The sequence below is a fragment of the Macaca nemestrina genome, chromosome 7 (assembly GCF_043159975.1).
Source record: "Macaca nemestrina isolate mMacNem1 chromosome 7, mMacNem.hap1, whole genome shotgun sequence".
In the NCBI taxonomy this organism is placed as follows: Eukaryota; Metazoa; Chordata; class Mammalia; order Primates; family Cercopithecidae; genus Macaca; species Macaca nemestrina.
In genome coordinates, this window is record NC_092131.1 from 15,391,759 (window position 1) to 15,406,129 (window position 14,371).

The window sequence follows — 14,371 nt, forward strand, 5'->3', positions numbered from 1 at the left end:
CCACATGGCGACCTGCCTGGAGCTGGGCACAGGGAGAGAAACTCCGATGTCATCTCCAGCTAAGAGTCCATGACACCGCCCTTAGGAAAGGCCCCAAAGCCTTGGCCTCCCCAGTCCCGCCCGGGGTGTTACCGGGGGCTCCTTCCTCCTGCTTCAGTTGAGTCTATGCAGGGGACAGTGCAGAGCAGTGACTCACACATGGCCCTCTGGGAGCCTCTTATGAGAGGGGCAGTAAAAAGTGGCGTGAAGAAATCCCCACGTCTGCCTCTCCAGGTCTCCCCTTTCTCCAATTCCAGATGTCCAGGCCCACACCCCACTTCCCTTCACACTCTCTGAGGACTTTCTCCCTGGGCCCTTATCCAAATACATTCCCTCTGATAAAAGCTGCAGGAAGATGGGATTCTGCCTCCTTCCCCAGTGCTTGGGGGCAGTCCCGTGTCCAATCTTCCAGTTTTCCAGAAAATGTCCTGGACTTAAAGAGATTTGGGAGGAAATAAACTTGCAAGGAAGTGCTACTGTCACAGGCACAGAGTGGCGGAGACAGTCACAGCAGTGCCAGAAAAGGCACCGTGTGGGCAGTGGCCTCTGGGAGCCTGGGTTGCCCTGAGAAGCTGAGGAGCTGAGGCCCCCATGCTGCGAATGAGAAGTGCTTCCTGCAGGGTCCTGGGGGGCCTCCTGGGTTGGCTACAGGGTGGTAGGCGGCTCTTGGGTGGGCATCTCCCACCAAGCTGAGTGACTCAGCACACAGTACTTCTCTTCCTCGCCACGAAGGCCCAGAGGACCCAGGAGCACCATATATACGACAGGGCAGCAACCAGCCTCTGTCCTGCCAGCCTGTGTGTGGGGACCACCTTGGGGCCACTACGCCCATAGAGTTAAAATCCGACATAGCAGCCCACATGGCTCCTTCCCCTTCTGAGGTTGTCCTGGAAACAGGCTTCCCCTGGGGTAGCCTGCTCGGCATTTACGAAACTCGACACATGAACCAAACTCCACACTCATCAGCTCCTCAGCTTTGCCCTTTGTGGGTGGGCCTCCGCACCCAGGCTGCGGCCTGGACCGCACCCCGCTGCCCTAGCAGGCTTCCTCCTTCTATGCGGAGAGACTCCTCCCTCTTGGGGGTTGCCTGAGACAGGGCAGAACAGACTCCCAAAATGCACATGGGAGGAAGCCATGCCCTCATCGGCCCCAGGAAGATGACTGGAGAAGGGGCCCAGAAATACAGCTTCCACCCCCAGATGTCCCAGACACATCTGAGACCACCTGGTCCCACCAGTGACATCACAAAAGAGTTCACCTGATTAGCCCCAGGCCATGGAGAATGGGGGGGGGAAAGAGCCCCCAGACACCAGTGCAAGGCGCTCACCTGGTGAAGGCCTTGCCCAACACCGAGGGTGGAGCTTAGACCTGTTTTTCCATACTGATTGCAAGAACCGGCCCAGGCTCTGCCACTGGTCTGGGCTAGAGTGAACGCTCTCTCCTTCCCGGCAGCTGCTTCCACAAAGGGAGCCACCTGGTCACTGGCCTTGGATTATTCAGGTTTCCAAAGAGGCCGTCAGTCAGGCGCAGATGATTCAGAGAATTCGGTAAGACATGACAGGAGATGGCTCTGGAGGCCCAGACCCCCAGTTCCCAGACAAGAAGGCCAAAGAGCTGCGGATGAGACAAGGTTGCTGCCCCAGGGGAAGGGGCTCCCTGGTGGGGCTCTCTGAGGCTGGCCTGGGGATGCCTGCTCAGCTTCGTGTCTGCCTTTTACTGGCCTTGTTCTTCCTCCGGGCGACAGTTCCCAGCCTGAGAACGGGTGCTTTGTCCAGAGCCCTTCTCCATCCAGGACTGGGCCTGGCATTTGAGAAACTGTAGGGAGGCCCAGGCTGGCTCTGCCGCCCCAGCTCCTCAGCTTCCTGTCGTGGGCCCGCACATGGGTCAGGGACCCCACGGCATTCTGAAGAGCCAAACAGGCCTTGCGCCTTCCCCAGAAGGCGTGGGAAAGCTCCCAGAAACGTGGCTGTGGTTTTTCTCTTTCCTGCTGTACTTCCCTCTACCCCTGCCCCACCTAAGCAAAACCCCATCTCCCATACTGACTCTCGCTCCTCACTTAGGGCACCTGCGGTCAAAGGGAAGAGAGTGACAATTTAGAGGGGGGACATTGTGAGAGGCTGTGTGTGTGTGTGTGTGTGTGTGTGTGTGCGTGTGTACACAAAAGAGAAGGAGAGAGTGGCTTCCAGGACACATTTCTGCCCACTCCTGTCTGCTCAGCCTTACCTTGCCTCAGCAATGGCACGGAAGGGTCATCATAGCTACCGTCATAGAAATCATTACCAGCCTCCAGCTCACTGTTGACCGGGTTGCCGTTTGCAATGCTCTTTTGTTTGATTGTGAAAAAGGCTTGCATCTTCACATTGTACCTGGAAGTGAGGGAGGCAGGAGGTCAGGGCAGTAGAGAGGATTCCCACGGACTGGGCAGTGGGGGATCACACCCCATCCCTGCGCGTAGTCAGCACAGAGCAGGAGTGGCGGGTGGCAGGGGAGGTGTGGAGCCTCGGCTTTTCAACCGGGCTGACAGTTTCCTGACAGGGACCTGGGAACACTGTGTTGTCTGGAGGCACCTGCTCCTATTGAGCTGGTGGTGGGCTTCCCGGGGGCATGAGAAACCTTTCAGTCAAGAAGATGACTGAGGCTTACTTAATGGAGCCTGTCCTAATAAAGGAAGCTCAACCTCGCCTCTGAGCAGGCTCGCAGGGGGCATTACCAGACCTGTCCTGTCTCCCCCAGCAGCAGATCTTGCTCCCAGGATGCTCACGGGCACCCCCTGCACCACTCACAGCCAGCACTGCCATCACCCCTGAGGCAAGAGTCTCTCCATCTCAAAGAACCTCAGGCGGGCTCCTCACTGAAAGGCACTCAGATTGGAGATCATTTAAGGATAATGCTCTTGCAGTCTGACAGTTTATCACCCATTTTTATAAAACGTTATAAATGTTTTATATAAATGTGGGATTTATATCCTCATAAAACTCAGAGTGTTGTCTTTTTAATTACGTATCCAGGTACGAGGAGGAAGATAAACCTGAACGTGGCTCAGCTCATGAGTAGGGGTGTGTGTGTGTGTGTGTGTGTGTGTGTGTGTGTGTGTGTGTGTGTGGTGGGAAAAAAATATATGTCATAAAATTGACCATTCTAACTACTTTCCCTTTTTAAGTGCACAATACAGTGGCATTAATTACATTTGCATTGTTCTACAACCATCAGCACGGTTCCCAAAACATTTGTATCATCCCAAACAACAACACTGTTCCCACTAATCATTAATTCCTCCTTCTTTGCTCCCCAGCCGCCTGCACTGACCTCTGATCCACCTCTATGAATGTGGCTCTTCTAGATCCCTCATGTAAGTGCAATCAGACAATATTTGTCCTTTTGTGACTGGCTTCGTCCACTGAGCATAATGTTTTCCAGGTTCATCCATGTTGTAGCCTGTCAGAACGTTATTCCTTTTTCTGGCTGCATAGTATTCCTCATGGGTAGTTTTGAGATGGTTCTGACCTGGGTAGCTTCTGGAGGGGCTCAAGGTTGCACAGCCTGAGTTTCCATCCTCAGTACTATCAGTGGCTGCAGTTGTGCAAAGCACTGGCCCAGAGAAGTGGCATTTTATGAAGCCTGGGGCAGAGGTTAATCTGCCTGGCTTTTTGAAAAGAGTGGTATTAAATTATCAGAAGGCTTCTAGAGATAGCACAAGTGAGTGGTTACCCTGGGGCATGGAGAAGCTGCCCAGAGCAGGGCAGGAAGGAGGTCCTTGCATGCTACTTGTTTGGGGAGCAGCCCTGTGGTCCACACATCAGCCACCTGCGTGATTCCCCTGGCCTCAGTGTGGACGGCACCCCCCGAACAGCATCTAACACCCCTCCCCTACTCCAGCTGTCCCCCAGCAGGGCGTCTCCCAGAGAGCTGGGGCTGGCCTAAAAGGACGAAGATCTGACAGATGTTTTTCTCCCTGCTGTCACAAAAGGCTACAGCAAGCAGCGGGGCAAGGCGTCGGCAGCCCCGGGAAGGAGAAAGGGCACTTACTTCATGATCAGAATATAAAACACATACAAGATGATGAGCACCAGGCCTTCCCACCTCAAAGAGAGAAAGGAGATTGCGGTTAGAGCTCGGGGCCTGGGGCAGGTGAAGGCTGGGACTGAGGGGTCCAGGAGTGGAGGAGGGCGGGATGTCTTTACCTCCCCCGCCCCTAGTGCCGGGCCCAGAACCTGGGCATGTGGGAGAGATCCCCCAGCCTGTGGCTGTCTTGCCACCAGCAGCCCTTTTGATGATCAAGCAAGAAAAGCTGAGAGGTCCCTTCTCAACTATAGAGGTCTGCAGGAGAGAGGTGGGGTTCCCCCAGCTTCCTAGAAAAGGGAGGGACTAGGGCCACCATGTCCCAGGATTCATGGAGGCTAGTGGCCTGAAGTCACGCAAACTCGACCCTGAGAGACCCTGTGGTCACCCAAGATTCTGGGCAGGAGCCAGAGAAGCTGTGGGTGTGGGTGGAAAGGGGCCCAAGTCCTGGAAGTAGGGCCTGAGAGCTGACTGAATATGCGGCAGGTGGCACAGGAGCCTCCTGGGCCTTATGCTGGGCATGGAAGGGTTGGGGTCTTCCTGGGATGCACCATTACTACCCTCTGGTGCACCCCACCCAATCCCACTAGCAGTGGGGATTTTCGTAGCTCTGACCATAAGCCCCTGGCAGAGCACACAAGCTTTAGCTTGTTCATCCACTTGACATGTATAAACCAAAGCCCATTATGTGCCCAGCATGGGCTACAGTTGTTTTGGGAGCTCTTCCTTTGCTGACCTCCAGATCATGGAACCACTGCCATCCCAACCCTGTCTACAGATGACAAAAATGAGACCCAGGAGTTCAGAGGCTTTCCTGGGGCCAGACAGCAGGTTAGGGGCCAGGATAGGACCAGAACCAGGTTTCTGGGGGCCCATAGCACACAGCTGCTCAGGGCAGGTAGCTGATGTCCTCAGCCTGATTGTCTGATTCTATTTCCATAAATAATCATACAGGATGCAGCCTGTAATCCAGACACTTTGGGAGGCCAAGGCAGGTGGATCACTTGAGCCCAGGAGTTCAAGACCAGCCTGGCCAACATGGTGAAACCCCATCTCTACAAAAAATTAAAAAATTAGCCAGGTGTGGTGGCATGCACCTGTAGTCCCAGCCACTTGGGAGGCTGAGGCACATGAATCACTTGAATCCAGGAGGCAGAGGTTGCAGTGAGCCAAGATGGCACCACTGCACTCTAGCCTGGGCGACAGAGTAAGACTGGATCTCGGGAAAAAAAAAAAAAAAAATCATACAGGATGCATGCAGATTCTGAATTGTTGGCAATCAAAAGAAAATGTTTATGAGTTATGAATGTCAGATGCATTCCCATGCTATCAAATAGAATGGAAACATCAACCTGTTCCTCAGAAGTTTGTGATTTATGTATCTGTTTTGGTGGATGGGGTCTCACTATGTTGCTCAGTCTGGTCTCAAACTCCTGGGTTCAAGCCATCCTCCCACCTCAGCCTCCTTAGTAGCTGAAATTACAGGTGTGAGCCACCATGCTGGGTTATGTATCTTAATTAAGAAATTAATTCCTACCTTAGTGTCTTAAAGATAAGTCTCTATATTTTCTTTTGACATTTTCTAAAAAGTCTCATTTTTACAGTAATATCTTCAAATCACCTGGAGTTTACTTTTGTATAAGGTGTGAGGTAGGGATCTGATGTTGTATTGTTCTGTGTGGATTCCCAGTTGTCCCTGCAGCATTCAAGACTCTATTCCTAACTCACTGCCTTATCATGACATCTCTGCAATGTCCCCCATTCCAGAAATAGGCCCATTAATGCATTCCATATTGGCCTATGCTTATCCCTTTGCAAAATACCATACTGTTTTCAGAATTTTAACTTTATAACACATCGTGACACCTAGCAGGACAGGACTATTAAGGGAAACAGTTTTTTGCACTTCGACAGGATAAAGAAAGGCATGATTGCTTAGAATGATATCTTTTTCTACTTTCACAAGTTGATAAGCTTAAGTTTATGAAAATAATGTTTAAAAAGATTCAGGGAACCCAACAAACAAGGATACTGGAAACAACAACAAAAAAGAACAATGAAAAATACACTTGAAAAACTTACCACACAATTTGTTCATCATATATGAACTGTAAGGCAAAAGAAACAGAGTTGAGGTGGGTGGGACATATTTATTTCCAAACAAGAACAAGCACAGACACCCAGGCACCCAGAGCCAACGTATACTGGCCTTGTTATATGTGTTATGGATCCATTTCTGAGCTGCTCACCTACAGGCCTTTCCTTAGTGTAGCCTAGGCCAGCAGTGTACTGTATTACATAGCCCCAGCTTAGCACAGCCACCCTCAGAGATATGTCCTGTGCTTTATAACAGTCCAAGTAGCTACTAGGGGCTAACCTGGCAGAAGCCTCCCCTCATTCATGGAACAGAATTGCTATAATCAAGAAATCTCAAAGACTGAAAGATAGCTTGTGTGTGCATGGTGTTTGTGTGTGTATGGGGTATGCATGTGTATATGTGGTGTGCAAGTGTGTGTTGGAGGGTGTATCTTTTTTTTGTTTTTGAGACATAGTCTCGCTCTGTCACCTAGGCTGAAGTGCAGTGGCGTGATTTTGGCTCACTGCAACCTCCGTCTCCCAGGTTCAAGCAATTCTCCTGCCTCAGGCTCTCAAGTAGCTGGAATTACAGGCATGCACCACCAAACTCGGCTAATTTTTGTACTTTTAGTAGAGACAAGGTTTTACCATGTTGGCCAGGCTGGTCTCAAATTCTTGACCTCAAGTGATCAGCCCGCCTCGGCCTTCCAAAGTGCTGGGATTACAGGCATGAGCCACCACACCCGGCCTTCACTTCATTTTTGTAAATCAAAGAATTTTTACATCATTTTAGTGAATCCTTAATTTTCTAATAAGGTAATTGTCATGCAAATTAAGGAATGATTATACTTTGCTCTGTTTGGAATTTTATCAGGAGTCGTTCATTATTGTGGAAAATCACATCATCAACATCGGCACCACCCACGGGGTTTAGGAGAGAGCCCAACACTTGGGCATCAGTCTGCATTTGTACTAGACGGTCTCAGAGATTGTTTTTGTGTAGGAGGGAACCAATCCCTTCATTGGCTCTCCTGGCTTCTTCATGCCAAACCATTTACATACTGAAAGATGTATTCTTTTATTATAAATTACATTTATTTCTCCTTTATATTATAGTTAGGGCATATGTTGACCTCTTTGAAATCATGTATCCGTAGATTGTTTCATCTGTAGAATCATCTCAGACATCTACTTTTTGGAGGGTGTGGTAGGCAGCCTGTAGGGGGTCCCCATGCTCCCACTGAATGACATTCATGCTTCCCTAGCACGTGGGCTGCACCTGGTGACTTGCTTCTAACAAACAGAATACAGCACATGTGGCAGGTATCACTCCCGAAAGCAGGTTAGGAAAAGGCTGTGGCTTCCATCTTGGTGCCTCTGGCCCTTGCTCTGAGGGAAGCCCGCAACCCAGCTGAGAGCTGCCCTGTGGAACAGCCAGCAGCCCAAGGCCTGCCCACAGCCACATGAGTGACCCTGCAAGAGCAGCCCCGCCCACCAAGCTCTGTGATGATGCTACCCTGGCTAATGCCTTAACTGCAGCCTAGCAGAGGACCTGGCCTAGAGGACCCAGCTATACCATTTCTGACTGGTTTCCCACAGAAAGTGGGAGATAATAAATCTTTGTCTTAAACTGCTGAGTTTTGGGGAAATTTGTTATGCAGCAATAGGGCACTAATACAGGGGACATGACTGTCTATATAAAGTTCACTCTAGGTCTGGTTGAGAGCTGTCACTCAGAGGCACATTCCACCCCTGAAGTTTGAGTGTGCCCTGTGTACATGTCCCTTTCCTCCACTTCAAAATTCTTTTGTTTTAAAATGCTCCCCTGTGGATGACATGCTCCTTGGCTATATCTGGCTGTGCCATCCACCTCACTATCAAGTGCCATGATGTCACCCCAGCCCTTGGGGCCCATGTGGGACACTCCACATCACTCCAACAGGTCCAGGGCCCCCTTGTGAGCTCCTCTCCTCTTCTTCCTCTCCTCCTGGCTCCTCTCTTGCTCCCAGTTGCTCCCTCTGCCTGCCCTGAGCTGGCCTGCTCCCTCTCCCACCCTGTGGGCAGCAGAGCCAGAAACTCTGCATTTTAAAACCAAGCCCACCAAAGAGTAACCAGGGCCTACATGGGGAGCAAAAGGGCCCCAGATGAGAAAAGTGCCCTAGCTGAACCGCACGGGCTGTGGGACGTCTGCTTCTGAGGCCTTTGTGTCTTCAAGATGGCCCCTGGATTCGCTCCACAACCAAGGTGCGGGGTCTGAGGTTTTGGGGAAAGGGAGGCACAGTGCTGGGGGTGGCATAGTGCGGGAGGTGGGGGGCTGGTCATTGTGACCACAGTGAGTGGCTGGCACACCCCGCTACTGGGTGCTGTGAGTCCTCTCTGGTCCCAGTGCCAAGGCAGAGATGGGCAGGGGTCCTGTGCTTTTGCAGGGTCCTGGCCAACCTGACCTTGGGGGTGGGGGGGGCGACTCACCACGATGAGCACGATGACAGAGATGGTGTAGCACACGGAGTCTCGGCACACGGCCCACCACGTCAGACGGACCACCTGCCGGCAGAGCCCCGTTGGCTGCTATGAGCAGGGGGATGAGGAGGGAGTGCAACTGCCCAGGCCTCCTCCCCTCCGCAGTGCAGGGCACACCCACAGGGCTCCTCCTCCTAACTCCAGCCCACACTTGTTCTTTGTTATATTTGGGGAACAGAATGAAACCAAGTAATGTTCTCAAGCCATGGCAAAGCAGCCCCCTATTCCTCTGAGGTCAGAACAGTGCGTGTTTCACAGTAGAGGCCAGAGGCTCTCGCTCTCCACCCGATCCTGGCAGCTTCAGGCACAGTCAGCTGCCCACTTCCATCTCCCTCCGCAAGGCAGGGCCTCACTCACGACCCGCCTCTCTGAGGTCAAGTCCAACATTCCCCTGGGGCTCTGAGGATATCTAATGGGGTATCAACGACAATCCAGCTTCATGCTCCCTGTTGGGGAGGCCAAAACCAGGCCCCAAATGTATCCAGAATCCAGCTCAGCTGTCCTGTGGGTGTCCCCACTGCTACCCCAACCTCTTGTCATAGAGGCTCTTCCCCCACACTTCAGGGCATGCGTCTGCCAGGCCCGGGGAGAAACCACTGACCTGGCCAGCAAACAGTCCACATACTCCAATTATGCACAGGATGTTGAACACAGCGGAGCCCACGATGGTGCCCACCCCGACGTCCCCGTGGGTGATGAACACCCCTGGAAAGGAAACACACAGGCCCTGGGCCTCAGACATGCACCCCAGCCTGCCCCTTCCTCAGTGTCCCCTTTCACAGGAAAGTGGGTTGTTTTACTATCAAACAGAGCATCTGGGGAGCAGAAGAGAATGGCAGAAGCCGTGGCAGAACCAGGGAGATGGAAATGCCGCCGGGGACCAGCTACTCCAATCTTCCCTTTTCCTCTGAGCAGCTTTATTCAGATATAATTTGCCTGCTATAAAATTTACCCATTTAAATATACAATTCGGTAGTTTTGGTATATTCACAGAATCATGCAACCAAAACCACAATCTAATTTTAGATTATTTTTATCACCTTAAAAAGAACATTTTTATCACCCCTCAGCACCCTACTCCACCCCATGCCCCAAGAAACCACCCACCTACTTACTGTCTCTCCAGTTCTCCCATTTCACAGATGAGAAGTGAGGCTTAGAGCTGACAAATGCCCCCACTGCTCTGGGCACCAAACGGACTCTCTAGATCCTGTGTCTCAGGCTAGAGGGGATTTCTTACCAATAACAGAGGCAAACAGCTCTGGCGTTGAGCTTCCTGCAGCCATGAAGGTGGCTCCAGCCACATCTTCACTCAGATGAAGTCTCTGAAACAGAAGTGACCACAGACCCTCAGGGTGTGACGTGGGGGCCCTGGACATCACTGGATGCTCCACAGCCAAGGAGCATGCAGGAGAGCAGTGCTGCAACCAGAGCCAAACTCCTCTGCCTGCAGCCTCTCACCCCGGGGACATGCTGTCTGCCTTCTGCCATCTGCCCTGCACCCTCCACCAGGCATTCCACTCAGAGCCCTTCCCCCTCCCCTACCTATCTCCTTTCTGTTTGTCCTCCAAGCCCCTGACCAAATAATGTCTCCCTGATGAAGTCTTCCTAGGCATCCATTCAGAGCCAGCCATTTCCCTCAGATATATGATGTGTTTTATCTGCTGTTACTGAAACGTGAATTTCACATGAGGGTTTGTGGTTCACAAGCTTTGCCTTCCCTCACCGGATGATGAGGGCAGCAGCTGGTCTTCCTGTCTTTGCATCCCTGGTGCCTAGTACAGGGTCTGGGACACAGTGGTGCTCCCCAGGCGCACACCAGTCTAGTGACCATCCCCTCCCATGCCAGTTTTGGGTACTGGGGGCCTCAGTGAGAATGTCAGCATTGTGGATCTGGAGGCCTCTGGCCCGCAGCTGGGCCTTGCATTCTGGAAGGCCCTCTCCACGGCAGGCCTGACATCCGGTGGCTCACAAAGACCCAGAGGTACTGGTTTCAGGGTTAAGCTGGCACGGGACAGGGTGGGAACTCATGGTCGAGGCCTGTTCTGCCTGTCCAGGCCGTATCTGGCCACAGAGCCCATCCTCTGATCTAAAGTGCAGTGCTGGAGGCTTTGGATATTTGGAGAAACCATGGAGACTGAGGGTCTGCCTGAAAACCAATCTGGAGGCGCCCACAGGGCAGGACTCACCTCCACCAGCCCCACCTCCCAAAGTATCCCTGAGCAGCCCTGGGCTCTGCGGCCACCGAGGAACCCACTGATGAGCTATCCTTGGAGGGGTCCTCAGAAGGGTCGGCACTCTGGGCTTGACAGAGTCTGGGGTGGGGGCACAGCAGTGTCTCCAGGACAGAAGCCGGCTACCTTAACTCTGACAAAAATCAGAGTTCCACGGAAGAGGCTCTGCTCCCAAAGGATCTCCAAAACTTTCAGCAGAACCCAAGCATGCTGCCTCCTGTCCTCCCTCCTCCCTGCCTTTGCCTGGGCCATTCCTTCCACCTGGAACGCCCTTCCCTTCCCTCTTTGCTTGCTAAACTCCTTCCCACTTCTGAAACCTGGACCCAATGCCACCTCCTCCACAAAGCCTTCCCAGATTTCTCCCCCAAGAGAGATGCTCCCCTTCTCCCTTTGGCTCCCCTGTCCTTTAATATCTCTCACTGAGCCCTTGACATCGGTCTTACCTACATGGCTACGACCATCACCCTTGCTCACTTCCATCCTTAGGGATACAGGTAACCCTACGGGGCGCATGGCACCTCCACTGTATGTGGCCCTACACTGTAGTCACCCACCTTTCACCTTCCACAGGCTCCCATCAACCCCATTGCTATGGCCTCCCCAAGCTCTCAGCCTAGTGGTGGGTCCTAGGTGTGTATTCAGTAAGGATCAGCTGCCTGCATCCTTCCCAAGGGCCCCCTCTGGAAGGCAGAAGCAGCAACACTTTTAATAACTGCCATCGCTGCAGCGCACACTCCACAGGGGCCCTGGGTGGACCCCTCCTGCACAGTTATCCCAGGGGGCATCTGCCGACTCTGCTCCTCACCCTCCTCCCCTGGCTCCGTTCCCTCACTGACAAGCGTCTGGATGGAGGCGAGCACAAGGCTCCATCTGAGGGGGTGTGAGGTAAGGGGAGGCCTTTGCATGTTTGCCAGGTCACTGCTTAGCAGGCCCAGGTCCAAAGCAGCCAGTCCCAACTCTGCAAGGACACTGAGCTCCCCAAGCTGGGCCCAGAAGGGGGAAAGTCACAGGGAAGCACCTGCCCCAAACAACCTGCCTTCCCAGCTGCAAATGTCACCATGAAGACATGGCCTCAAACACACGGGAGATTTCACAGGGATGAAGGCTGGCAAAGCCCTGGGCACTGTGCACACAGGAGGTGCTGCAAACGGAAGTCTATTTCCTTCCTTGACTAGAAGCCAAGAGTAAGGTGGAGCAAAGAGATACACTGGGATCTTGTATGTGAGGAGAAATAAGGAAAGAAAGTAAAAAACTAACAAAATAATTGTGGGGGAAAACACCAGCATGCAAAGGTGAGGACGGAAGGGAAATTCCTGCCACTGCAGCTTGGCATCCCCCTGGCGGGGGGGGAGGGTGGTGGGCCCACCTGGCACCTGCCAATTGCAGCTGGTGACAGGCAATGCTCCACTGCATCTGGCAGGCCTGCCTGTGCTTTGTACTTAGCCAGGTTGAACACACATGCCAACAGCCTGCTGTGGACCCAGTGGTTCTGGGTGGTGATCTCACACCGGGAGCGTTTTCCTCTGCCAGGTTCTGGGAGAGGCTGCCATCCACCAAGGCTAATTGGAGGGTTTCTAGTGAGGCTTCACCATGGGGCAGACACTAAGTGCTCGGTGTGACAGCCGTTACCACCAGCATGCTCCCCGCACCAGCCCTGGCCTTCTCGGCCTGGCATTTATGTACCACATGTCTTCAAGGCTTCACCAAGGTGTCCCAAGTCCCTTCCACGTACCTCACAGATCTTCTCTAGAGATGGAACGAAGAAGTCATCGCACACTATGGCCAAGGCATAGAACATATACAGAGCCTGCAAACGAGAGAGGAGACAGGCAGGGTCGTGAGGGCCCCTGCTGCAGCTGCAGAGGGCCCACCGCACCCCAAACCAGGCTGCCAGGGCAGAGGCCAGGCGGACAGAGCGGGGCACACAGGAAGACTCCAGCACCGTAGATTTCGTTCCCTCAATCCCCTTACTGGCAAATGGGGAAACTGAGACCCACAGAGGCGATAACATGCTGAGCAGCAGAGGGGACGAAAACTCAGGCCACTGGGGCTCCCTCCTCGTGTGATCTAATAAGAAGTTATATTTGCTCTCTGCCCTTGGTTTCTGGCACACAATTCCTGAAACCCATGGAACCTTGGGCATAATAGGAATGTCTTCTGCATGACAATGAGGTGACTGGTGACTGGGGACATCTAGGTAGCTTCAGGATGAGGGCAGGTCACCAGAAAGACCAAGGCAGTATGAGCAGGTTGGGACTTTAAGCCCCAGCCCCCAACCTCCAGGGAGGAGAGAGAGACTGGAGGTTGAATTGATCACCAGTGGCCAATGATGTAATCAGTCACGCCTATGTAATGAAGCCTCCATAGAAACCCAAAAAGACAGGGCTTAAGGAGTTTCCCTGATAGCTGAACACATGGAGGCTCCTGGAGGGTCGTATGTTTAGGGAGGGTGTGGAAGTGCTGCACCCCTTCCCCAATACCTCGCCCTACGCATCCCTTCATCCATATCCCTTTTTGTTTGAGATGGGCTCTCTGCCACCCAGGCTGGAGTGCAGCAGTGCCATCTTGGCTCACTGAGGCCTCTACCTCATGGGCTCATCATCTTCCCACCTCAGCCTTCCAAGTAGCTGGGACTACAGGTGCGCACCACCACGGCCAGCTAATTCTATTTATTTATTTATTTTTTGGTAGCGATGGGGGTCTCACTATGTTTTCCAGGCTGGTTTTGACCTCTTGGACTCAAGTGCTCCTCTGACCTCAGCCTCCCAAAGTGCTGGGATTACAGGAGTGAGCCAAGGCACCCAGCCCTGTATCCTTGGTAATATCCTGTATAATAAATTGGTAAATGGAAGTCAAAGTGTTTGCCTGAATTCTGTGAGCCGCTCTAGCAAATTAATTGAGCGCAAGGAGGGGGTCATGGGAACCCTGATTTTGCAGGTTGTTCAGAAGCACAGGTAAAACAACTTGAGGGTTGCATCTGCCGTCTAAAGAAGAAGCAGTCTTGAGGGACTGAGCCCTTGGCGGGTGGGAGCTGCCACTGTCTCTAGGTACAGTGTCAGAACTGAATTGAGTTAGAGGACACCCAACTGGTATCTGCTGAATTCTTGGCATGTGGGGAAAAAACCCACACACATTTTGTTGTGTGTTTGTTGAAGCAGAAGGTGGTGAGCAAGTTTGAGAACAGGAAAAACAATTTTTTTTCTACTCTCTCAAGCATCTCTTCTTAAAGCAGCAGCTCTCTCTCCTAGCACCAGAGTCTGCCCGCAACAGGCAAGATCTAACTCTAATGGCCAAAATGGAAAGCACTCAGAACCACCATTTTAAGAATTTAAAATAATAATAACAATCCTGATTTGCTCCCTTTATTTTTAGGGAAGGCACTAAAGTGACTGCCTATCCCCTGCCAAAACAAATGGCAACTTGACATCCAGCATTTCCTGGGA

At 52.4% G+C, this 14,371-nt stretch overlaps 1 protein-coding gene and 1 long non-coding RNA gene across 7 annotated transcripts in view; one reads left to right on the forward strand and one right to left on the reverse strand.

Moving 5' to 3' along the window:
- The window catches only part of LOC105467538 (solute carrier family 24 member 4), a 172,654-nt gene that overhangs the window by 44,166 nt on the left and 114,117 nt on the right, over positions 1-14,371 (reverse strand). The window contains exons 4-10 of one of the 3 annotated variants that reach the window (XM_011717198.3): positions 12,661-12,735; positions 9,935-10,019; positions 9,296-9,399; positions 8,644-8,718; positions 6,181-6,206; positions 4,066-4,119; positions 2,320-2,405 (exon numbers count right to left, since the gene is read on the reverse strand). In XM_011717198.3, the coding sequence (XP_011715500.1) occupies positions 2,320-2,405; positions 4,066-4,119; positions 6,181-6,206; positions 8,644-8,718; positions 9,296-9,399; positions 9,935-10,019; positions 12,661-12,735 (505 nt within the window). Of the gene's footprint in view, positions 1-2,262; positions 2,406-4,065; positions 4,120-6,180; positions 6,207-8,643; positions 8,719-9,295; positions 9,400-9,934; positions 10,020-12,660; positions 12,736-14,371 lie in introns of all 3 variants that reach the window. The other 2 variants (XM_071099696.1, XM_011717197.3) reach the window with 2 other exon arrangements.
- On the forward strand, positions 1,428-7,578 carry LOC139364207 (uncharacterized). 4 transcript variants are annotated; one of them, XR_011625609.1, is made up of 4 exons: positions 1,428-1,586; positions 3,332-3,388; positions 4,007-4,143; positions 7,440-7,578. It is a non-coding gene; the product is annotated as an uncharacterized lncRNA (long non-coding RNA). The 4 variants fall into 4 exon arrangements; XR_011625610.1 differs by having other exon boundaries at positions 4,007-4,167; positions 7,440-7,575; XR_011625612.1 differs by lacking the exon at positions 7,440-7,578 and adding an exon at positions 5,053-5,184.